Below are 24,971 nucleotides of genomic sequence, written 5' to 3'. Positions count from 1 at the left end.
CCCCTTTGAATCAGCGAACTAAGGCATGGCATTGCTTTGAATGAGGCCATTGATTTTTTTGCCAAGAATGTTGCTAAGAGGCTCAAACAATGACAAGCGGGAATGAGATCAATCACTTACAATAGTAGGTCAAGTCCACGAACTAGCATTTTGGTCATTTCCTCTGATTGCTTGGAAGGGCGACTTAAGACATTTTCATCACTTCCTTCCATTGCTTAGGACACCTCTTCAGGATGGTTCATTGCCTTTGATGGTCAAGATCAACGAATTAAGGGATTTTAATTTTCAATCGAGTTTCAAGCAAGTCTGATTTCATTTCCTTGGAATGTGGAGGTGCAATTTAATCATCTTGGGCGATTTCTTTGCGCAGCAACATAAGGCATTTACATCCTTTGACAAAGGATATCGACAACATTAACCCTTGGCGTACCTTCCTTGGCAATGACCGATTGCATCCCTTGACAAGGCGTCCTTAGGCAAAGGACATCGGCGACATAAGGATTTCAAGGCATCCTTAGGGAAAGGACATTGGTGACATAAGGATTTCAAGGTGTCCTTAGGCAAAGGACAAGTGCGACTTAAGAAATGAATTCGTCCCTAGGCAAAGGACATGTGCGACTTAAGAAATGAAGCCGTCCCTAGGCAATGACAAAGTGCGACTTAAGGATTTGGGAACTCCCTTGACAAAGACAAGATACGTCTAAGACAATGCTACCTCCCATGACATGCGACTTGCAAAAGATATATTTGATTTGAGCGCTCCTTTGATTGGACCGCTGCAAACCAATGCAAATCAGACCTGTCTCAGACCTGAAACTTATCAAATCAGGCATATAAAAGTGAGAAATCAGACATAAATGAGGCCTGAGACACAAAATAAGACTTAAAATCAGATGTTTCCATGATCTGAAAATTCATTTCCAGATTTAGAGAAGGTGGTAGGAAGCTTGATTAAGTACTTTTGCAATGTCTTGATTCAAATTATGTTTGTTTCTAGGTTTGATGCAAGTGGAGTGAACATGCAAAGGAAAGTAATGAGGATCAGCTCCAAGATGAAGGCTTATCAGCTCACACACAATCTCAAGATTTCACCACATGAGCAAAGACAAGGGCCCAAGGGAGACATTGCACTTCAAGTCTCAAGCTCATACAATGCAGCTGATGGGATCGTGAAGCACAAGGCGCTACAATGCAAAGGGGCAGGTCAAACTTCACTATTAGGATGCAGCCATATAAAGGAGTGCAACGTGGTGAAGGTCATCACAACTGCAAAGTAACAAGAAAAATATCAAGATCAACATAAGGATGGCAGCAAAGAACATGATCAGCATGATGATACGCTAGCACACTTCAATTGCAATAGATGATAGGACATACATAGAAGGCTTTACCAGTGGGTAGAAGGATACAAGGAAGCTGCTCGAAGGAAAGGATTACACATAAGGAATAATGTAAGTCAAGCACTACAAGGCAAAGAGTGGTGATCACCATCAATCACTCAAGGAAGAAGTTTACACAGTCTTGAATTTCCTCCAGAAATCCAGGGAGTATTGCTAGTACAAGAGAGTAATCAAGAAAGGGAAAGAAGATCAAAGACAATCAAGCGGAAGGAGTTTCCACATAAGACAAGGGGAATGCAAGTGATCAACGTGGAAGTTAGTTTCAAAAGAGTTAATCAAAGTTAGAGGATTGATTTGAGCAAAGTCATCATCACATCAGGTGCTTGATAATGTTGAGTATCAAGGGATATGCCTCATTTATTTACAACCTGTGATGAGTTACAAAGATCAATCAAATTGAGGTGGTGCCTAATCATCACTTATCCAATTATATCATTCTAAGATAAGGCATCCAGTTCAGTTTACCTAACTCATCCAACAAGGAGGATAACTACCACTTGCATCATAAAGTTTAAATAACATAAAGTCTTAAGTGAAAATTAAAATATATCATTATTGTTATTTAAATAATATAAAGTTAAGTCATTTGAGGGGCCCATCAACATTAAGTTGTTTTTAAAAAAGGGGACTCCTAGGGGTGAATGCCCTATTAAAATATTGTAATGTTTCTTTAATGGTCATCTTAGTTAGTTTAGTTTGTTTCTAATTTTGACTTCTATTCATGATTGTTTCATTTAGAAACATCATTTTTGTAATTCTATTTAAGGATCTTTTGTCTCCTTTGTTTAAAACATCAATTTAGCATCAGATTTGGATGAGATAAGAGGATACAGAGAAACTGCCTCAGGTGCCATTTTGGACATTTCGAGTTGCTGGTAATGCCCTTTGGGTTGAGAAATGCCCCAACCACTTTTTAGTTTTGCATGAATTAGGTGTTCAAGAAGCAATTGAGGAAATTTGTTTTGATATTTTTTGATGACATCTTGATTTACAGTAGGGAACACATACACAATCTTGAGGAGGTATTGAGCATTCTAGAGAGTGTTTATGCTAAGGAGTTGAAGTGTGATTTGGGTTGACAGAGTTCCTTTATCTTGGTCACATCATTTGTGCAGAGTGAGTGAGAGTGGATCTTGTGAAGGTTAAGGCTATTATGGAATGGCCTATCCCTACCAATCTCACATAGCTCAAATAATTTTTTGGACTTTGCAGGTTCTATAGGAGGTTTGTTGAGGGGTTTTCTCAGGTAGTTGCACCACTTACCGATTTGACTAAGAAGGGAGCATTAGTGTGGTTTGATTCAAAAGAAAGTGTTTTGAGCACTCCAAACAGGTGATGTCTACATGTTTGGTATTAGCTATACTAGACTTTTCCAAACCTTTTGAGTTGGAGTGTGATGCCTCGGGTGAAGAGATAAGAACAGTATTGATGCAAAATAAACACTCTGTCGCATTTGAGAGTAGGAAGCTCAGAGGTGTGGAGAGGAGCTATTCAGTTTATGACAAGGAGATGTTGGCCATCATGCAGGCCTTGGTCAAATTCAGACCAACTTGGTTGGGGGCAAATTTATCATCAAGACGGATCATAACAATATTAAATACTTCATGAATTAGAAGGACCTCAATGACAAACAGCAAAAGTGGGTCAGTAGATTGCAGGCATATGAATTTGACATTGTTAATGTCAAGGGAAAGAAGAATATAGTTGCTGATGCACTTTCTAGGAGATCTTGTATATGTTCTCTCGTGGAGATTTCTGTTGATTGGAGAGAATTAATTGCAGTCGAATATGCCAAAGATTCATGGGCAGCAGGGATTATGGAGGGCACAAGACATGATGATAGGTATATTGTGGTTAATGAGCTGATCATGTATAAGGACATGATTTATTTGGTGCCTTCTTCACAATTTAAGATGAAGATTTTGAGGAGTTTTCATGATACACCCATGGTTGTCCACCTAGGTTTCTTTAAGACTTATAGGCAGATTTGTGAGAGGTTCATGTGGAAAGGGCTTAAGAATGAAGTCTTTAAGTATGCTAGAGAGTGTTCAATCGGCAATATTTAATAAATGTGTGGAAGGGTATCTCAAGAAGTATTGTTTTTGAACAACAAAGATTTTGGATTAAGTGGTTGCACTTATATGAGTATTGTTACAATACCACCTACCGCATGTCTATCAAGATGACACCCTTTATGGCTTTGTATGGATATGGGGCTCTCAACTTCATGGATCTTCTTTTTGGGTACATCAGAGTGCCTAAAGCAAAAGATTTGTTATAGTAGAGTCAAGACATCATGAAAAAATTGAAGGAGAATCCACAGTGAGCATAGAATTAGTAGAAGTTGTATGCTGATAAGCAACAGATAGAGCACAATTTTGAGGTTGGAGACATGGTAAAGGTTACAGCCATACAGACAGTTGACTCTCAAAAAGAGTGGAGTAGAGAAGCTCAAGCCAAGATTTTATGGACCTTTCAGAGTTACAAGGAGGGTTGGGGAGGTTGCCTATGAGCTTGAGCTACCAACTAACAGCTGAGTACACAATGTTTTCCATGTATCCAGGCTCAAGAAGGCACTTGGACACAATGTGCTGCTCTCAACTGTGTTACCACCATTGGATGAGGATGGGAAGTTGATCTTAATACCCGAGGCTATCATTGACTTCAAAGAGCGAGTTCTTCGAAAGCAGGTCTTCACAGAATATTTGATTAAATGGAAGGATTTGCCAGTAGAGGATGCAACGTGTGAGAGAACAGATTTTATAGCATCTAGAGCTGAAACTATTTGAGGACAAGCAATTTTGGGAAGGGCAGATTGTAATGCCCCTTTCCTAACCAGTCGATAGGGCCGACCATTAGCCTTGAATGGGTAAGAGAATAAGGAACGCTGGAGGTGATTTACCTAGTTTTGGGCATAATTCTATATTTTATGTGGTCCAAGACTTTATTTTTAAATAACATAAGGTCTTAAGTTTTAAATTAAAATATTTCACTTACATTATTAAAATATTATAGAGTTAAGTCATTTGAGGTCCCATCAACATTAAGTTCTTTTTAAAAAATGGGACTCCTAGGAGTGAGCACCCAACCTAGGGAGTCATAAGGTGGTTTTATTAATAAAAATATTGGAAACCTAAAGGCGGCATCCAAATTAAGGGAGTCATAAGGGGTTTTATTTAATTGAAAAATAATTTTTTTTTTCTCTCACTTGGGCATGGAGATTAGAGCTGAATGTGGTGCCCTTTTGAGGCCATTTTGGGATCTTTGATCATTCATTCAGGTTATTCATGTTTGGAGTTCTTGGCTGTAGCTTCTTTGGAGGCTTCCTTCTGTGTCAGTGAGGACAAAACCCCTCGCTGATGACATCTTCTACGTTGTTGAAAGATACAATCTGGGAGATCTGAAGTGTTTATCATATATGCAACATGTGGGTTTATCAAAATAATTACATCTTTCATTAATAGGGCTGTTGCAGACTTGTTGAAGCTGTTTGGGCAGGTTTAAAAGGGTTTAATCAGACCTATTTGTGGTGGTTAGGGGTTGCAGGCATTTTTTCATTATTCCATTGGCATTTGGCACTCAAGTGAAGGTGTGGCGCCCAGATCTGGGGAATTTGCTGGTCTGATTTCATTACAGCAGTCAGTACAAGTCATCAACTTTTTCTGGGTATATTTGATTTAGATATGTAGGGGTATATTTCAATTTGGGTTGCTGTTGTATTGAAGAAAAACCATTATTTTGATCAGCATCTAAATCTGTTATTTTTTTGTTGTAATCTTGCGTGATATTTACATTGTTTCAGAATTTGTATTTGCTGCTATTTATTATTGTTTCCAGCTGAATCATCAACAAAACAAACAAACAAAAAACAATCCCTTCTGCACCTTCTGTCTTGTCTGAAAGATCACACACAGAAAAAATGATATGGTATTTTTAATTAAAAAGAACAACAGGGCAGCATATTACATTAATCCAAAACAAAAGATTGGTTAGCCGTTAGAAACTGAATCGAAATGAATTGTCAATTGATAATAACAACAAAGGCAAGGGGTGTGGGGGAGTGATCAGGGATAGTAATGGCACTTGTATATCGGCTGTGGCACTCCCCTTGGCTACCCAGACTAACCACATTGCCGAAGCCATTGGAGCCTATCAGGCCCTCCTGATTGCCAAACAGATAAACTGCACAAAGGTATGGATTGAAGGGGATTCTAAAAATATCATCCAATGTCTCAAGAAAGAAGTCAATCCATCTTGGAATATTGCTAATTGGATAAACTTATCTCATTCAATTATTAACTCCTTTGAAGAATGTAAAATTTCCCACACTTGCAGGGAAAATAATAAGGTGGTGGACCACTTTGCCAACCTAGGAGTTAAAGCCCATAAAAAAATAATTTGGCGCAGAGGGGATATTTTGAATGATGAGGTGAAGGGATTAATTAGGTTGGATAACCTCGCTAGCCGAGAGGGTAATTTACAATGATTACAATGATGAATTATAAATTGGACTGGAGATTTTTGGTAATTAGTATGAGTTTTGCGTGGCGTGTCAAGGACACGTGGGCGACCAGAACTTATTGCTATTCTAGAGCTTTCTTCTGGCACAGAACTCAGAACAAGACAAAATTCCTTAAGCACAAAAAAATAATTAGTGGTCAGGAAAACCTTCCTTTAGGACGAAATGCGCACAAAATTTTTCTTTAAGGACAAAATTCCCCCTTCAAGAATTTTCTCTCTCCTGAATCCCATACGTAAGAGAATCCTTCAGAAGTGGAAAAGATTGTTAAAATTCTTCCAAGGCAGGAAAATCTTCCAAAATGTCTTTTGTGAGCCTGGAATGGAAAGATTCTTGTCAAGGATGAGTTGGCGACATGCAAAGAGGATATTCCGTATTAATGAAGCACAACTAATAAAATTATAAATGATGGCAGGGTCCATTTGTATGGCAAGAATCTATTGAACGCATGGCAGCATGGTGGTGCATTCATCGCCGAAATATTTGACCAAATGGAAGCTAAGTCAATGCATGGCGAGGTGGTGGAGCATCTTTTGCATGTAGTTGACACGTTTGGGAGATGATGGTGCATTTATGGCATCATGGGCAATTTTGCATGGAGGAATATTTATTGCATTTATGATTTATTGGGCTGATTTGATGGAAAATGGTGCATTTAATGCACAAGTGGATGCCATTTTGGGCATGCAGGAATTTATTGTAAATGGGCATGATGGGCATTTAATGTTTATTCCCACCTTGTTGCATCATGTGTGGAATCTTTTGGGTCAAACTCTAATTAGGGTGTGCATGTAATAAAGGTTGGAGGCCTATATGAGGGGGTGACCTCTTCATTAGTAAAGGAGGGAGATTTGTATGAAATTGTTGCGATTAGTTTTTGAGATAATAACAGTGAAACATTGTTCTTTGATGGTGTCCACTTAAGTTATTTTTCAAAACTTGCATGGTTTCACCATCCTCACTTAGAGTAGAAGTAGAGCAGTGCTTTGATTTCAATGGAGAATGTAATGGTGTTTGATAAATTTCCATGGTTCATACTTTTTTGCATCTTGTTGATAATAAGTTGTAGTGTAAAGTTAGTCTGAACCACTAAATTTGTGCTAAGTTCAATTGTGGATAGTTGTTTGGATTGTGCTGTTTTTGGTATTCAAATGCACTTTCTCGATTTGAAAGTCCTTCAACATCCTTGGAAGATTGCACTAGTTCTTGTGGAGTTGTAGTTAATCTTGGTGAAGCAAAATTTGGTTTATTTGGAATTTGTCCACTAGAGCACTATCTATTGATATCACTACCCTTAGGAGTAGATTTAGATCCTTCTAACCCTTTTCCCCTTTAATTTCAGTTCTTTTGAAGCAGAAGCATCACAAAATTGTTATATTCGATGATGAAGTTCCAGCCACAGCAAAGAAGTAAAAGAATGATTCAAATGTAGGTCCCCTTGGATTACCAGCATATCACATCAAGCCGATTGAGTCACGTACCTTGCATAATCAGAACCTTGGAATCAATTGTTTGAACTTATCACAATCTTAGCATACAATTAGATTTTGATCAAGAAAGAGTAAAGTCTTATTCTGTGTTGCGCGTGGTCACAAAACGCACGTCAACACGTTGAATCTTGAATGCTGCTGGAATGTGGAAAACAAACTTGATTTATAGAAGGGAAAAAAGGATAAAGGGTTTAGAAAGCTGATCTAACTCTAAGAATACAAGAGCAATGTACAATCTTTGGTGAAACTCAAGTAGACTTTGCTTTGCATGGCAAAGCAACAACTCCACAAAGTTTAGCGTAATCTCCTAAGGTCAACATATGATGTTCAAATCACTACCACAAACATAAATACCATCAAAGCAATGCATATCAATGAAGTAGTGATTGAAGTTAAGCTTGGCTAAGATGGATCCAGTTGACTACGCAAGACACTTTACAATTAGCAAAGTGTTAGTAGTATGGATGTACGAATTTCAGTATTGATCATGCACAAAGTTTTTCCATTCATTTAAACAACATGAAAATTAAACGAGAAGTAGAGACTATGCAAATTGCTGAATCAACATGTGAAGTTCACCATATCTTCAATGAAATTTACATGCTTCTTGTAACAATGTCTTGACAACAATCTCCCTTTTCTTCTACTCTACTCTAGCTATTTGCTTGCTATCAACATGCTATTGAACTATTAACCTTTACAAATGAAGAAGTGGAGCCTTATATAGTGCTCTCATTGCAACGAATGGCTCAGATTGATTCACAATCAATGGCCAAGATCGAAAGATAAAAATCCTAATTAGGGTTTGTTACACCCATTATAAAGCATTTAATGCTTGACCAATGATAAAATTACATTGAGTGGGACACATGTCATTCATTGAATTATTCACCAATAAATGATGAGGGTAGGTACATCGAAGTTTATGCCCACATGTGGTAGTTCTCTTTATTGGATGAGTCACATGCACTGAATTTGGACACATTGTCTTGGACTGATGTGATTGGATAAGTGATGACTGGGCGCCACCTCAGCTAGCTCATTGTAACTCATCACAAATGTAGGTGATTCAAGTATATCTCTTGATACTTAGCATTTCTAATCTCAGTCATGAATGAGACAAAGGTAGGAGATATTCCCAAATTGCATCATCCCTGGGGATCAGTCTTTCTAACTTTGATTAACTCTTCTGGAACCGTCTCCCTTGCAATGTTGATGAATGCTGGTGTGCTCGAGCAATCCTTCACTCCTTCATGTGATTAGATATCACATCATCCTTTCTCCTTGTATTGGTGATAGATCTTTCATGCCTTGCTTTAGGAAGTATCTCCATGTATATGAATCTGCATGTAGAGTGTCTCCTTGTAAAGTAATCCTCATTCGGGAATCCACCTCCTATACTGATAGGAAATCCAAGGTTATCAAATTTTCCTTCCTTGTGTTGGCCTTCATACTGTGATGATGATCCTATCCTTGCAATGTTATGAGATCCTTCATGTGAATCTCGTGCTTCCTAGCGAAGTCCTCTTCTTGTTTCAGCTAGTCCTTATCTTGTTTCAGCTAGACTGTATCTTAGCCTGGACCCCATGGATCTTAACGCCCTCCTGAAAGGTGGAGCATATCTTTCATTTGTAGACTTTATCCTTGATTCGATTGATCGTATCCTTGTAAATGTCTCATCCTTCATCCTCATGCTCCTTGCTCATCATTTCTGGCCTCCTTTTGTGATGCTGCTTGTAAGTCTGGACATGATGGACTTTGGTGATAAAAGATGGCTCCAAATCAAGGCATTAACATCTTGATTCACTGGAAAGATCTGCTTCTTCCCCGATGAGTTCTCACTTCCACTTCATACCTCTGTTTATTTGCTGATCTCAGGTCTGATGCTGACCTGATTTCACAAGTCTGATTTATATTCTTTTGTATCTGATTCTCCTTGATTTGTTTCCGATTTGGATTGCTTCCTTGCAGTTGCATATTTGAAGTCATGATGTCGCTCTCCATGGTTTCATTGCTGGGCTTCAACCTGAAATAAACACAACCTGATTTAAGAAAAATAAACCGAAATTCAACTCACATTTTAAAACAACATCAATCATCTTTGAAATTTGATGTTCTTGAAAATTTGCCTTTCAATGAGTGAGATCACTGCTGCTAGGGAGACAAATCGTATAAGTTGGTTGATCAAATGAAATGATCAACCATCCTATATAGGGGCTGATCTCAAAGGGTATGCTCTTTTGTTTTTAATTTTCCCATAAGGCCGACTTGATATTGGCTTTTATTTAATGATTTGCATTTTTAAATTTTCGTTTCTTAATGTATAGAAGCCGACTTTGTTTTTGCCTTGAAATGTTGAATTAAAACTTACATCTCAAGCAGGCCCCTTCATTTAATTTTAGTGCTCAAACATGCCTCTTTGCCTTGGTCGTGTTTTTTTGGTGATCACATGAAGTGATTGGGCTTTTTGCCATGCATCGACAATAGCTTAAGGAACTTTGGGCTTTTGCAAGGGCAATGACCAAAAGTGGTCGGGGTTTTTGGGTGGCATTGAACAAAGTTGATTGGACTTCTAAGGGGGCATCGACCAAAAGTGGTTGGCCTTTCTAATGAGCATTGACTGGGGCAAAAAAGGATCAGACTTTTAGTCTCAAACTTGAAGTTTGTGGGGCCCAAGCATGTGCCGTGGGTTGGGAGTGGAGATGTTGATGTGAGGGATGCTGTGGTGGAAGGGATATGGATTAGAGATGCCGTGGGGGGAGAAGGGATAAAGGATGTGAGTTAGGATAGGATCGTGGTTTTGGGATGGTAAAGGATGAAGGATGTGCTGGGGGAAGAAAAGGGGTAAGGGGTATGAGAAAGAGGATATGCCGTGGCTGGGAGGAAGTAAAGGATGTAAGGTGTAATGGAGGTGGCAAAGGATGTAGGAGACGTGGAGAAGTATGACATGGATGGGGAGGCATAAGGGGTATGATGAAGGATATAAGGATTGAAAGGGGTGCTTGTCAAGGATGTAGCAGGGAAGGATGAAAGGATAAAGTAATGGAGGATGGAAGAAGGTGAAGGTGAGGTGGAAGTGGCAGGTGAAGGGGAAGTGGAAGGAAGGATGGAAGAAGGTGAAGGTGGGGGTGGAAGGAAGGAAGCGGAAGTGGAAGGAAATGGAAGCGAGGGAGAAGGAAATGGAAGTGGAAGGAGAAGGAAGTGAGTTCATCTTACTCACTCAGTCATTTACATCTTACAACCTCATCCATTTCAAACATGATTAGCCTCAAAATTCGAAGGCATCGACTTCAAAAACACTGATCTCACCGAATTCAAGAGTCTTTCAGCCTGATCGGATTTTGGGTAGGCAACTGGAAATGATCTCAAAGCAAGTCGGAGATTTTGCCACCAACTGGCAGTGCTGGAAGAGGCAGGTCGGACTCTTGAGGGAGCATCAACTTGAAGTGGTCGGACTTTTGAGGGGGCACTGACTGCGAGCTAAGGCAAGGCAGGGTTTTGGGGGGTTATTGACATTGACTCAAACTTGCTTAATTTCATGAGTAGTGGCACTTGCCTCACCGACTCTAAGGGTCTCTCACCATCAACAAAGTTATTTCATGCTGTTCAAGCCTCCACCCTGCTTGACTTGCATCTATCATCCCAACTGTCATGACTGATCTCCACACTTGCACTCATTGTCTCCATCTCTGATGATGATGATCAAATGAAATGACCATCATATCGTTAATTGCCAAGCCTTGAGAGCTATCTAACCCCAATTCCACCCAAAGAGATAGACACGACCTGATTACTTCCTGGCAACCTAAGATACTGCGCCCCTTCAAGTTAAAGGTCAATAGCCAAAAAGGTTAATAGCTAAAGGCACTACAACTAATTTATAAAGCAGAAAAAAGTGGGGGTCCCCATTTGCAATGGGGCGATGTGTGAAAGCATCACAACAGTAAGGTGTAGTGCTCACCAAGGAAAGAGGTGACTATTGTATGCTGGTAGGTGATCCCATATTAATATTAATCTAACACTCAGGAAAGCTGGTCGGTGGTCCTTATGAATATTAATTATCCTTAACAATCAGCAAAGTGAGGGTCGTTTGGTGATTATTATTATTCATGGAGGCCAGCACTTCAGTGCAAAGGCTATATATCTTTTCAAACTTATGGAAATATTGTTTGTAGGGTTTGTTGCAGTATAAGCCTTTTCTTAGCTGATAGAGGGAAATTATGAGATGATTACAAGACTTTAAGGAAACCCTTTTTAACTAGCCTTCTTGACTCCAGAATGATCAAAGATGCATGCCTTTACGGGGTCACTGCTAGAAGAAGAGCAACTTGCCATAAAATCCAACTGGAAGAATAAAACATTAAATAGGATATTTAGATAGAGACATGAATTATGTAAAACTTAAATTTATCAGTTCTATATCTTTACTCAAACTGATTATGAATGTTTGTTAAACCTTGACATGTTTAGACAGTGGGATGCTTTAAAGTTTAAACATTATTGTCCTAGACATGATTTATCACAAGGATGTCAAAAGCTTGGATATTCTATCCAGGATTCCAGAGCTCTAATTTTCCATACCTAATATTTATATGAACTGTAAAACTCTATGCCTCATGGATTTGTTATGTGGACATTATGTATTGCTAGGATTCTTTATGACCATTATATCCATAATGATCTCACCATTCAGTTATACCAGATATATAGTACTGTGGCAGGTTTTTATTTTGTTAGAATTGACTATATTCTGCTGGTCATAAGAACAAACTTTAAATTGAACCGTTTAAGAACTTCTGGTACAAATATTGAATTAACAGAATAGTTAAATTTAATCTTCAGTGGGAAGCCAAAAGATTTTTTCAGTAAAGTTGTTAAACATTTGAAGTCTTTTCTCTACTCTTGTGCCCCTTAGAGAAGTATTGCCTTCTCAAATCCTTTTTCCAAATGCATGAGAAAAAACTGGACATATTATGTGTTTCATACAGAATGATTAGTCTAGCTTAACCCTTTCTTGTATATGGTAACATGGTTATTCAGTTTATTATTTCAATTGTTGGCGTGTTTTAGTAGGCAAATTGATTGTGTGAAATTTATGCTTGGTGTCCATTTGTATTTCATTTGTAGACAAGATTTTACCATCTATGTTGTATTATTATAATATTATATTCTTTTCCCTTTTGTTTGTCATCTTTTAAAGATGTCCATCGCTCCTTTTATGTGATGCATTGCCCTAGAGTTTGATGTGTAATTTGTCAACGTTTTTTTACTTCGCTGTTGTGACATGTGTCAGCCTAGCATATTGACATCTTTTCTCTTAAATTTGTAAAGAAATTTGATATTTTGAAGTCTGATCTGGAAATGTTTATGGTAGTGCCAGAAACTTAATGGTAGCCCTAGTTAGGATACACTTGCTGACAAGCCATGTGCTACTGAGTCTCACTCTGCTTTTCAGGAAACCTAGCATAGTCAACTGTTTAGTCAAGTTGCTGAGTACTGAAAATAAGCATGAGAAAGAAATTTGGAATTTCATTATTAGATTGAATTTGGTTGTTAGAACTGGCATCTAGTCAACTGTGCAGATTGTTGATTCGACACTTAGTCCCCAAGTCTGAGTGGTGGCTATGATGTCAACAGAGATTATGAAATTTGTCACTATGTTCATTGTAAATTTTTTCGTAAATTCTGTTTTGAGCAGGTGAAATTTGCAGGCCTGGATTCTGGGTGTAATGGTGTCGTATTTATACGAATGCGCAAAGAGACTGGAACCCCTAGTCCTACTGAACTTGTAGAATATATAATGAACAAAGCTGCAGCTACAAGAAAGCACATGTCAAGGTTTCTGTCCTAGCTTCCATCATGAAGTGTGTTAGAACCACTACATTTTTAAGAAACAAATTGAGTGGTTTTCAATTTTTTTCACATCGTTTAGGAGTCCATTTTATATAAGCATGTGCAAGTTCTTATTACTTTTGACAGTTTTCAGATTTATTTTGAGGCTATTACCTGTGGAATTGACATGTTATGCTTCTACTGAGGAGATTGCAACGGCAGCTAAGCCTTTAGTTGAACAGCATTTTCCAACTGGAGAAGATCAGTCACCTATTAAGGTATACATGAATTACGTTTTGGCACTCAAATTACTTATATTTTGACATTCAAAATATCCAGATTTACATTTTACAATGAATTTAAATTCTGTTATGTTGAGAGAGTTTGATGTGTTTCATTTTGGTACAGTTGTCTCTGAAAAGATGTAATTAGCATTTCGTTTATTCTATGCTCATCTTGATTTTTTATGAATTAATTGTATTTTTTATGCTCAAGTGGGTGAGACCCATACATGGAGAAACATGATGACACAAATTGCAAATTTTGCAGTTTGCTGTCCTGTATGAGGCCCGTGCAAACAGTGGTATAGACAGGTCAAAGATTATTGACACGGTGGCAAAATTAGTACCCCATCCCCATAAAGTGGACCTCAGCAATCCAGATAAGACTATTATAGTCCAAATTGTTAAGGTTGTTTCTGATCTCTTTATCTTTCTAAAATTTAAACACTTGATTTTCTAAAATGATATGATGAAGGAAGATGCATAGTTGCTCCATTTTTCTAATGCAACTGCTTTGTGTGCTGTTCATTAACACTCATCTGTTGGTACTCAGTGAGTTTGATGTTTTCTGTGTTTGACTTGATTTCAAGACATTTTCCATAAAACGTAACAGTTTCTGATCAATCTGCAATTTCACCATGAGTAAGTCTCATTTTTCACATGCATAATTCCTAAAATGATCACTTTTCCTGGAGCATGGAATGATCTTTGCTGCTTCTCAATTTTTAGTTGGCTAAGTGTGTAAATTTCTAGTTTGAGACGACTTTGTTCTCATCTCCTTTTAGATATTTGGACTGGAAAAAAAGTTTGAAAATAACATATGGCTTTAACGTAGCAAATATTAATAGTTCATTGCATCAGAATCAAATCTTATTCGATGTAAATAAATGTGAAAAATCCTTAAACTTTTCTCTGGTCACATTCACAGTTAATAGCAAAGATTTGATGTGTATGTCATACACTTCATTTCTTTGATGCATATATTTTTAATATTAATTATACAAACAAAGATATGTGTGATGACCCCTTTTGGTGGTCTTTTGAGTATCTTCAAGAACTCCAACTTTCTTGGAGAGCGCTAGAGTTTTTAGGACAGGATTTTGGTTGTGGTGGCGAGTTTAGGAACTCAAGGCATTGAAAATTCATTTTTGGTTCATTCTAATAATTTTTTCTAACTTTGGTTGTGTTAGGCTTTGCAGGTTTTAATGCCCCAATGTCCATGTCTTAGCCAAGAGTTTGTGTTTAAAAATCCCAATTTGGTTAAGTATAAGGAGTTTTGGGGTTTTGTGTTCCATCAAGCTTTCTTTGGTGGCCTTGACACCCACCTTAGAGCTTCATAATTTTGGATAAGTGTCACTTGATCAAGTGTCAGTTTATCGCCCTTCCATCTGCCCTCGTGCCATTTTGGAATTCAAGGTGTTTAAATTTCATTTTTGATCCGTTCTAATATTTTTTCATGACTTTGGTTGTGTTAGGCCTTGCAGGTTTTCATGCCCCCATTGGGTCCATGTCTTTAAATTTGGTGGTGAGTTTAGGAATTCAAGTTGTTGAAAATTCTTTTTTGGTCCATTCTAGTTTTTTTTGGTGACTTTGGAGTGTTAGGCCTTGCAGGTTTTCATCCTAGCCAAGAGTTTGTGTATAAAGATCCAAATTTGGTTAAGCATAAGGAGTTTTGGAGTTTTGGGGTTTCGGGGTTTTGTGTTCTATCATGCTTTTTTTGTTGGCCTTGACACCCACCTTAGAGCTTCGTAATTTTGGTGGAGTGTCACTTGATCAAGTGTCAACTTATTGTTGTTCCATCTGCCCTTGTATTATTTTGGCATGCATCACTTTGTAAGTCCGATCTCGATACCTTGCTGTGTCTATGTGCAAATTGTTCTAAGTATTAATTTTCTGGATTCAGCCCATCACTATTCTACTTGCCTTTTTGCATTCTTTGGCATGCGTTACTCATTTCGCCTAATTGTCGAACCTCACTAAGTGCCTAAGTCATTGCTTCTTAGGTGTTTCATTGGTTTTCATCCTTGCTTGTCACATTGAGCATTAGGCATGATACCTCCCTGATTGTGATCCCCGCCATTGAACTTCTTAAATATGCTAAGGACTAGGTTGTCAGGCGTTGCACCATCGCGGTATCCTCAGCATCCATGTCCTTTTTGACATGATTCAGATTGGAAATCTAAACATCTAAACTGTGCCAGCGTGACCCAACTTTTGGCCTATTGGCATTTCATTGGTTGCTTTACTTCCTCGCCAATTGGTCATGAGGTTTGGTACAAGCTCAATTGCTGATCCTCAATGGTTCATTGCAAGGAAGCCTAAGTTTCTTCTTGTTGACAATTCGGCCTTTTCTCTACTCGTCTACCAAATGGAGCACGTGGCATGCTATCAGCCCGTTTGTTGATTCCTGTTAGCCTTCCTTGCTTGATCGCCCATCTTTGGTCACTGGTATTTTGCTATGTTCCATACTCGCATATCATTTGGAGCATTAGGCATATAGTCAGCTCGAGCGCTGATTCTTCGCTGAGACCCTTCAATGTTGTATTGGCCTTTTGACGGTCTTCATAACTGCATGTCATTTGAAGCACGAGGTACTCAATGTCCTTGGTTGCTGATAATGTCTCAAACTATTGTTTGAAGCATCCAACACATTTCATGCCATCACATGGAAAGACGTTGGCACAGGAGGATCAATTGTGAATATCTCCAAGTTTGACTTCTGTCACATGCTGTTGTTGATGAAGACGCTCAACTTTCATGTGAAGTTGCATGCAACAACATAGTTTGATAGATCCAAACACGATCTCTCATCCTAGTGCCATCTATGTTCACCTGTCTTTAAAAGAGGAATCAATGCCATTTTTGAAGGCTCTAGAAGTGTTATGAGGATTTTGGAAAATAATTTGGGCAAGAATAAGATTGTTTGGAGTCTGTGTAGGAAGCAAGAGTCCATGATTATGCAATTTTTTGTAATAACACTGCATGTTTTGATTTGAGCATATATGAATACATGCTCTTTGTGTGTGTCATCTCTAGTTTGTGATACAATATTCTTTTGGATAGAATAATCAAGCATTGTAAAGTCAATCAATGCACATTTGCTGCATTGATTTGTTTTTATTGTTAGTCTTTGTTCAAGGAGTGCTCGGATGTCTTTCATTGAAAATAATAAGAATATTGTTGTCATAGAATGGGTTTTGAAGAAGGATTTTATTGTTAGCCCACCAAAGGTTGAATTATTACAAGGTGATAATTCCTAAATGACCATTAAAGTATATTGATGTGTTATGAAATGAATGTGTATGTCATAGTGACTCTATGACCCAAAACAAACACTGGTCAGTTCTTGTCTATTCCTGAGCCTCAAAATTGCTCTTTAAAATGATAGATTATAAACAAACCTTCTATTTGTTGTATGTATATATATGTATTCTCATATTTGTATCAGATTGATCATAGCTATAAGTATATGAGAGTTAATTTGTTAGGCATTGAATCATCAGTTTATTGTATACTTATAATCAATGTCGTAAAGGGGAACCCACCTAGGATTTGCAAAGCCTGAAGTGTAGAGGAAAACTTATTGAAAGTGTTTCCTGTTTGGAGGCCTAGCTTCTAGTAGCCTTGAGCGTAAAAGCAGGTTAATCTTTAGGTGTTACTTGGATACAAGTTGGGGAACCAACAGATTGGTGACTCTATTGTGTATCTAGTGGTTGTCTGTTGGTTAGAGTGCAAAATTCTAAGTGAGTTTTTAGTCCTTTTCCCCTAACAAGTGGCGGCTCTAATATTTTCAAGCTAGTGAATATACTTTTAAAACTATAATCTCAAGATGAGCGAAAAAAGATCACTGTTTGGCTAGAGATCTGCAAAGGGACAAAGAAGCCTGGAAAACTATGAATTCAAATAGGCCTTCCAGTCCTACTAGTAGTTCATAATTGTTGGCAGTTGTGTGTTGTCATTGATGTATGTCCGGTATGACGTTTTTCAGTGTATGAGGAGATTGTTGGCAATTGCTGTCACAAATAGTCAGATAGATGTCGGTTGTAGATGTTGTGCTGTGGATGTCCACCTTCGTGGTGTCTAATGTCTACACTTAGTATGATGTGTTGATGTAGATGATGAAGTTGACAATGTGCTTGATGGCAAAGATGGTATAGCGATGATATCATATTAAGATGAGGATTAGAAGCATGATGATAATGATATTAAGATGAGGATTAGATGCATGGCAATAATGTGGATGTGATTTTGATGATCTTGTGTATGCTACAGGATGGCTTATCTCTTGTTTGCTTATGAGTGAGAAAATGATGTTTTCAGGGCATTCTGGTCCTTAGAAGATTGATGGAATTAATATTTGTAGAAATGTATGCTGAAGACAACTTCGAAGAATGCTCTGCATTCCTCCGCATGTAATGATATGGTCTTGTGGATATGAACATAATATGTATGCTCTATGGACGTTGCACTCCTATCTTTTCAGGTCCCTGGTGTTGCAGTTGATATGGTTGGTGATTGTAGTTTGTTGGCAGTGTGGATGTTTTGTCAGGATTGGTCCGAAAAATGCTCTGCATTTCTCGACATTGGTGTTTCTGTTGCTGCGATTCGAAGGTCATGCTTGTAATGTTTGTGCTTTGTCTCAGTTCAAATTTCAGGTGCTGAACTGTTCCACAAGAGTAGTTTATGATGCTCTATTCATGACTGTGTCTTCTGGCCTTCCAGGATGAAGTGTGTTGTATCTATTTGAGTTGCCCCAGCATGTTTTGATGTGACAGTGAGAAATAAGTATTTGGGAATGTTGCTAGATGTTTTAGGAACATCCTTATGTGCTCCGCATGATGTGGAATGATCTATTTGGTGCTGCATTGTGTTTGGTGATGGTGTTTCAAGGCAATTGTTGTGGTTTAGCCGACAGAGTTTGTTCTCTTGCTTGCACTATGTTCTTAGGGGTTTGTGCCAGCATTTGAGATTGTGTTAAGTTGTATTTGGGTCCTATTTTGGCCCATGGGAATCTGTATTGTGTTAATTCATTAGGAAGATATGTTTTTGGGCCGACTGGTAATGTGATACATGGTTCATCTACATGTTACCTTGATTGCTGACTTTGGAGGATGTGTGCTAGTGTGTGTGATGTTTGGGGCTGCGTAGAAAGTTGTAATATGATGCTTTTAGGCCCTTCCTATCTCTTGGATTGGGCCACTTTCATCACAATTTGTGTTTGGTGCCCGACTTGATAGGACTTATGCTTGTCCCCTGTTCTGGCCAACCTTATTGATGTTTTGTGATGAAGAGGATGATATGTATAGAACATCAAATCAGTATGAAGTGTGCCATGAGTGTGTGGATCAGAAGATGCGAAGTTGAGATAACGTAAGTGTGTGGGGTGAAAGTATTGGTGCTCAATTGAATAATGGTTGTGTTGATGTGTTTTTTATGCACTTCGAACACATATATTCTCTCTTGAACAAGGAAACCTCATGTGCTAAACAATGTGATCAAATATGATTACCCCAAGGTTTCTTTAGTTAGGTCTTGATTTTGTACATGGAAATACTCAGTTGACATGATGTGATTTGCTGGTATCACAAAGGGACTTACACAATTGTTCTATGCTTCATCAATTCTTTCACAAGGAAAACTCTAGCAATTCTAAGCTCTAGGACTTAAAGGACTTTTAGAAGGCAATGAACAGGGTTCTAGGGCCGATAGAGAAGGTATGCAAGCATGAGGAACACTGAAAGCTCGATAACTTGAAAAATTTCATACTTAGCCAAATTTTGACTAGGACATGAACATGGGAGCATACAAATTTGCAAGGCCTAAGATTCTTCATTGTAATTAATCAACTTTTGTTGTTGGATCCAATTCCTATATCCCCAAAAGAAATTGGTTTTTAATTTTGGCTAGAAATTCAAGGCAATAGAGTATTAGGAAGATTGTAGGTTTGGAATGATGGGATTGTTCATGAAGGCAAAAGACAAAGAATGGTATTCAAAATTGCAATTTTTAGACAAGATTCAATGCAAATAAGAATGGTGTTAAAAGTTGTTGATTTCAATGATGATGAACAAGTGGATTTTTAGATTCAATCAGGGTGTTCATTGAATAATCAAACTTTCAAAATCTTGAGGGTAAATCAAACTTTGCCAACAATGAAAGCGTCAAAGTGAATATTCAAAGCTTCATTTGAGGGTTGCTAGACATTATCAACATAAAGGAAAGTATCATTAGAATTAGAATCATCTAGAGTCACCTTCTAGAAAAGCCTATTTTTAGCCGACGCTAAAAATAGTTTTTCACCTTTTTTCAAAGAGGAGCATATTTTGAGTTTTTTTGGCAAATTTTAGTGTTTTCTATTTACATCTTGGAGTTGGCTATTGGTAGATTGTCTATCACATCATGTGAGATACCCTTACTGGATACTCCCAAACTCTTGTACTTTGTTAGCAAATAATTTTTACAACATTAATATTCATGCAATCAGAAATCAAACTCTCCAAGGCAGCAATATTAAATTTTTCTTCAAAAGCATCAGCAAGAACATGAACAGATTGGATTTGAATTTACCAGTTCATTAATCAATAAACTCAGAATTTAGCCACTTACATTATATTCAATTTGATGCTAGCAGAAGATAATATTTCCACTCCCAAAATATAATTTTGGTACACCATACAATATTCAAAATATAATTAAACTTGTTTCTAAATAAGAAATAGATGCAAAATATCTTTGTTTCTGAAACAAACTTAAAACCTTACAAATTTGTCTCCAATGGAGACTTCACAAATTTCCCCAAATATGAACTCCATCATGAATCCATCCTTTAGGAAGAGCTAGGTTTTTGTCCAATCCTTCTGTCAATCTTCTGAAGGTTTTTGTACTCAGAAATCTGCTTCATACAAAGCTTTATAAATCCAAACATATCAAATTCATAAGCATAAGCATATTTCAGCCAGCCAGCCTCCTTATAAAGAACTCCTGGAAACATCTAGATTAGGAAACATCTAGAGGAATAGGAGGTTTATGAATCTTTCCATTTTTGGTTACATATCATATTTTTGTCACAGCTGGAGAAATTTAATTACTTTCCATATTTGTCAAATTTAAATAAAGTGACTTATTTTATTACTTTAATTATTTATTAAACTAATTAATTAAAGTCATCCTTTAGAAATAAAATTAATTATTTGGAGTCAATTTTAGACAACTTAATTAATTAATTTATTTAAGTCACTTTATTAAAATTTGGGGACATTACACATCATGAGATGTGAACATTAAGGGAGTAACAATTCTGATCGTTAGTTGAATTGGCAGTTGCATGCTATATTAGAATTAGCAAGTACGATAATTTGTAATACAGTTTGCACATATTGCAAGCAGTCATAGCTCGAGTTGAAATTGAGCAAATTTTTTTCGTTTGTTTTCATGCAGTAGCTTTGTAAATAGTCTAAATAAGTATCATTTGCTCTTAGATTGATAACAGTAATTCTTATGTCTGCATATTGCTGAAGTTGCTATTCGTTGAGCATTTAGTGTTAGTGTTATCCAAAATTTGTTTTTAACTCAATGAAATTTATTACATCTATCTTGCATATGAATGTTATTGAGATGTCTTGTTATGTGTGTTAGAGGGTTAAATTGCTTTGGTGAATTTGCAAGTTCTGTATTGCAGGTTAACTTGAAGGTGTAGATTGGTTTTGTACTGATTTCTACATTTAATTTGTTGCATTATTCATGTTTATGTTTTAGCATATTTAATTATGATGTTGTACTTGCATTATTTAGTCTCTGTTTTAAGTTGAATAGCACAAGCGTCTAATCGTAGGATTTATTTTCAATCAAAAAAGCATAAAAATTTCAAGTTCATTTGACTTGAATGTGAAATTGCCAATTTTTTTTATAAATCGCAAGTACATATTGTTCATGGTAGGTTAATTTAATTTTAAATGGAGCTTCCCCATTTAAGTCAAAGAGTTGTTCTATAGCACATCTGTTTTGTTTTGCATTTCACTGAAAGATGAAAATTAAGATGCTAATTAGTAATAAATTTTGACTCCAATAGGGATTGACATAAGACTACCATCTTATCTGTCACAACATTCACATTTGGCACAAATGTTGCAAAGTTAACAAATATTTTTTGGTTCTAGAAGAAGAATTCTTGCACTCAATGGTTGATTAGTAGGGTAACCATATCAGCAACAATTGTCCACCATTTATGCTTTGGGGTAATTAGAGTGGCCCATGGGCATTGACAGAAAATCATGAGCTCTGTTATGGATCAAGGAAGTATTTCCAAAGTTCTATGGTGATAGAAAGTAGCATCTTGATGAGCATATTTCAGCCTTCACCATTGTATGTGGAATTATGAGTGTAGCGCATGAAGATGTTGCAATTATCTTATTTGTGGAAACCTTACAAGTTGTAGCATCTGATTAGTTTAACCACTTTTCTATTGGTTTAGTCATGAGTTGGGAGTCAATGAACAAGAATTTTCTTGCATGTTTTAAGTTGGCTGAGGACAGTCATATCATGTTTGCACAACTCTCAAATGCCAAGAAAGATGAAGGTGAATTGATGAGAGCGTTTGTTATTGGATTCAATCATTTGGTTACCAGAGTTGTTGAGACTCTTAATTCATCTTTTGAGTTGCTTTATCAATGCTCTATCTTTACAATTTGCTTTATTTCTCAAGCAAGGAAATTCTACAGTATTGCAAAATTCTCAAGAATATGCCATCAAGTTGTAGAATCATATAATCACTTCATGAAAGATACAAAAAGAGTCAATTAGGCCTCTAGTTCATCTAAATGTCTCACCCCTTAAGCAATACCCATCTTCTCTAGATAGAAAATATTCTTTTATCAATTGGGTTAGCGATATTTCTCATTCGTCTACTTAACCAACAAGGCAGGTAGCAAATATTCTTCTTCCGATACATGCATATTACATATTTCATGAAACTAATCAACATTATGGAAGAAATTGCCTAGAGATGAAAAGATTCACATAGATATTGATAGTTTTAAATGAAAGTCAAGGATATTTGGATTGTTCTGAATGTTTTTAGATGAATTTGATGGCAGCTTTGTGATGGTATACACCTGTTAGCAAGAAATCTGGGGAACATAGACTGAAGTTTTGAGTCCCAATTGTTGATTTTAAGGTAGTGCTTGTTAACCACAGGCAAACATCAAATATGTTGCCTTCCCAACCATAGACGATAAGCTCTTATCGTCACCCCCGAGCACGCTACATAAATTTCTCACCATCAATTGATCTGCTTGTACATGAATTCGATCTGCTTGTACTTGCTGTATGATCTATGTTCCAAAGAGGGAAGACCACGTCCATATATATCCGTCGAAAGGAGATATCCAAGAGTCGGCTCTCATCAAGGAGGCACGACCTTCATGAAGCATCGCATGCCTTCAAATGAGGGGTGGCGGACTTTAACCAAAAGTCTGCCCCTTTGAAACGAATCCAATAAGTCAAACTCAATAATGTATGTTTAATCATTAAACATGATAATGCATATGTGACTTAATAAAGATACTAAAGGATTAATATAAGTTGATAGATTCATCAAATGTGTAAGGCCAATAGGCCATTCACACATTTGATCTTGCTGAGTTGGCCTGTAGGATTTCTACCGACGCTATATCATCAACACCAATTACTTTTTTGAGTATTGTAGTTTATACCCTGGCTTGGTCATACCAAAGGGAATAGGGATTAGATCCAGATAGAAGACTAACTACCTAATAGAACATAAAGACCATCATAGAAGTTAGAATATATCATATATAGAACTCCAAAATAATTGTATCAGTTCAGTACATTTATATATCTTTATATCTCCTTATACATCATATATCTTCCTCTATACTCTTCTGTATCTACTCATACATTTCTCATATTATCATATATATTTCTCCATTATACATGCATATTCTGTCATTTACAACTTCTGATATGCTTATATCAAGAGGATGGGATGTGACCCATCTATCCTATCTCTATTCTAGATGGTGGCTCTTGAATCTCACGCTCCGTGGATTCCTTGCAGTAAGATGTGGTAGGATTTGCTTGACATTGTCCGGACTGTTCTCCTTTCCTGCCAACAACACCCAACATAAATCAGAGTAGATAAGAAATAATTTTTTATAATCATACATTGAATGATGTCATGTGTTTGAGAGTGTCCACTAGAAGTAGAAATCTTGCCCACTTTGTTGTAGTTCTTTGAGGCTGAAGGAGGACTACTGATGGAAGAACTTGATTTTATACAAAGTACTGCATATATCTGATGAGGATTAAGTCACAAACATCTCAGGAGTAGAATTGCAAACAAGGAGAAGTGAAGTACATAAGAGAAGATGACGAATCTAGTAGCTTCTTTTCTTCATTTGAAGAGTTGTTTGAAGAACCCACACAAGGTATTAATAAAAAAGAGTAAGATATTTTTCTCTTAGGAGTTTTGAACTTCAAGACCAACAAAAAGAAAAATATTAGCTAATTTAGTAATTTTTGATGAAGAAACAAAGAAGCTTATGCTAGAAATTGATGTTTTTCTTCCACATCTAACTCCATTCTTAGAAGACTCAGATGTTACTTTATTTGAGATGGTTGCTGCTTAAAGTTTGGCGAAGTTTAAGAGTGGTTTTGATAAGAAATTTCGTTTTCAAGAATGGTTGCTGTTTTTTAAAATGTTAATGCAAGTTCACTGTTAAAGAAGATTGAAGAAACAATTCTGGAACATAGTTCAACTTTGGTAGTATTCGTCACATTAGAAATACTTGTGGATAATTCATCACCAAATCTTGACAGTTTTCTGTGATACCTAGAGATCGAATCTTCAGTTGAGGACATGGTGAATTTTCTTTTGGGTTTTGACTGATCCTCATCTTCAATGGATCCTATACATCACATTGAAGAAACAGGTAAACAATAATGAGGACTAATGCATCTTAATACCACTGTGCAGGGTGAACAGTAGTAATTACTAAGAGGGACTTCTCATATGAAATGAATAGTGTTGGAGAAAATGATTTTACTTCAGGCAATAAGTTTTGTACCTGAGCACATCGTGAAGTTTAACAGAATAGATCCTCGGTAGTACAATAGTCAAATTCAAGAGATAAATATGTCCGTGTGTGTGACACTAGTTAATGTGTAATTACGCGGGCTTCCCACGAAATATACATGCTTCATAGGACACATCCTAATCAGACATGTCTTTCAGCACTTCTAAGGTTGACTTGCCCCCATGCATCTGCTTTCTAAGGTATTTTAGCCAAACCACATCCATAACTCACAATTATTCAAACCAGCTGTTAAATTATGATTGTATTTATTTGTCTTGGGTTTTGCAAGTTAGTGTATGACACAGACTTTTTTTCATATTTGTCTTATACTTTTCAATGGGAGAAATAAACATTAT

At 37.0% G+C, this 24,971-nt stretch overlaps 1 protein-coding gene across 2 annotated transcripts in view; it reads left to right on the top strand.

The window, feature by feature from the left end:
• LOC131059984 (uncharacterized) overlaps positions 1-24,971 on the top strand; it is a 31,517-nt gene that overhangs the window by 5,740 nt on the left and 806 nt on the right. Inside the window, exons 4-7 of one of the 2 annotated variants that reach the window (XR_009110266.2) lie at positions 13,108-13,247; positions 13,396-13,519; positions 13,791-13,931; positions 24,516-24,815. Coding sequence is in view for 1 of the 2 variants with exons in the window: in XM_057993056.2 (XP_057849039.2) it covers positions 13,108-13,247; positions 13,396-13,519; positions 13,791-13,931 (405 nt within the window). In the remaining variant the exon portion in view is untranslated. The remainder of the gene's footprint in view (positions 1-13,107; positions 13,248-13,395; positions 13,520-13,790; positions 13,932-24,515; positions 24,816-24,971) is intronic. The other variant, XM_057993056.2, reaches the window with a different exon arrangement.

The sequence above is a fragment of the Cryptomeria japonica genome, chromosome 8 (assembly GCF_030272615.1).
Source record: "Cryptomeria japonica chromosome 8, Sugi_1.0, whole genome shotgun sequence".
NCBI classification, from domain to species: domain Eukaryota; kingdom Viridiplantae; phylum Streptophyta; class Pinopsida; order Cupressales; family Cupressaceae; genus Cryptomeria; species Cryptomeria japonica.
Note: the sequence above shows the minus strand (reverse complement) of the source record. Positions and strands in the feature narration are given on the sequence as shown.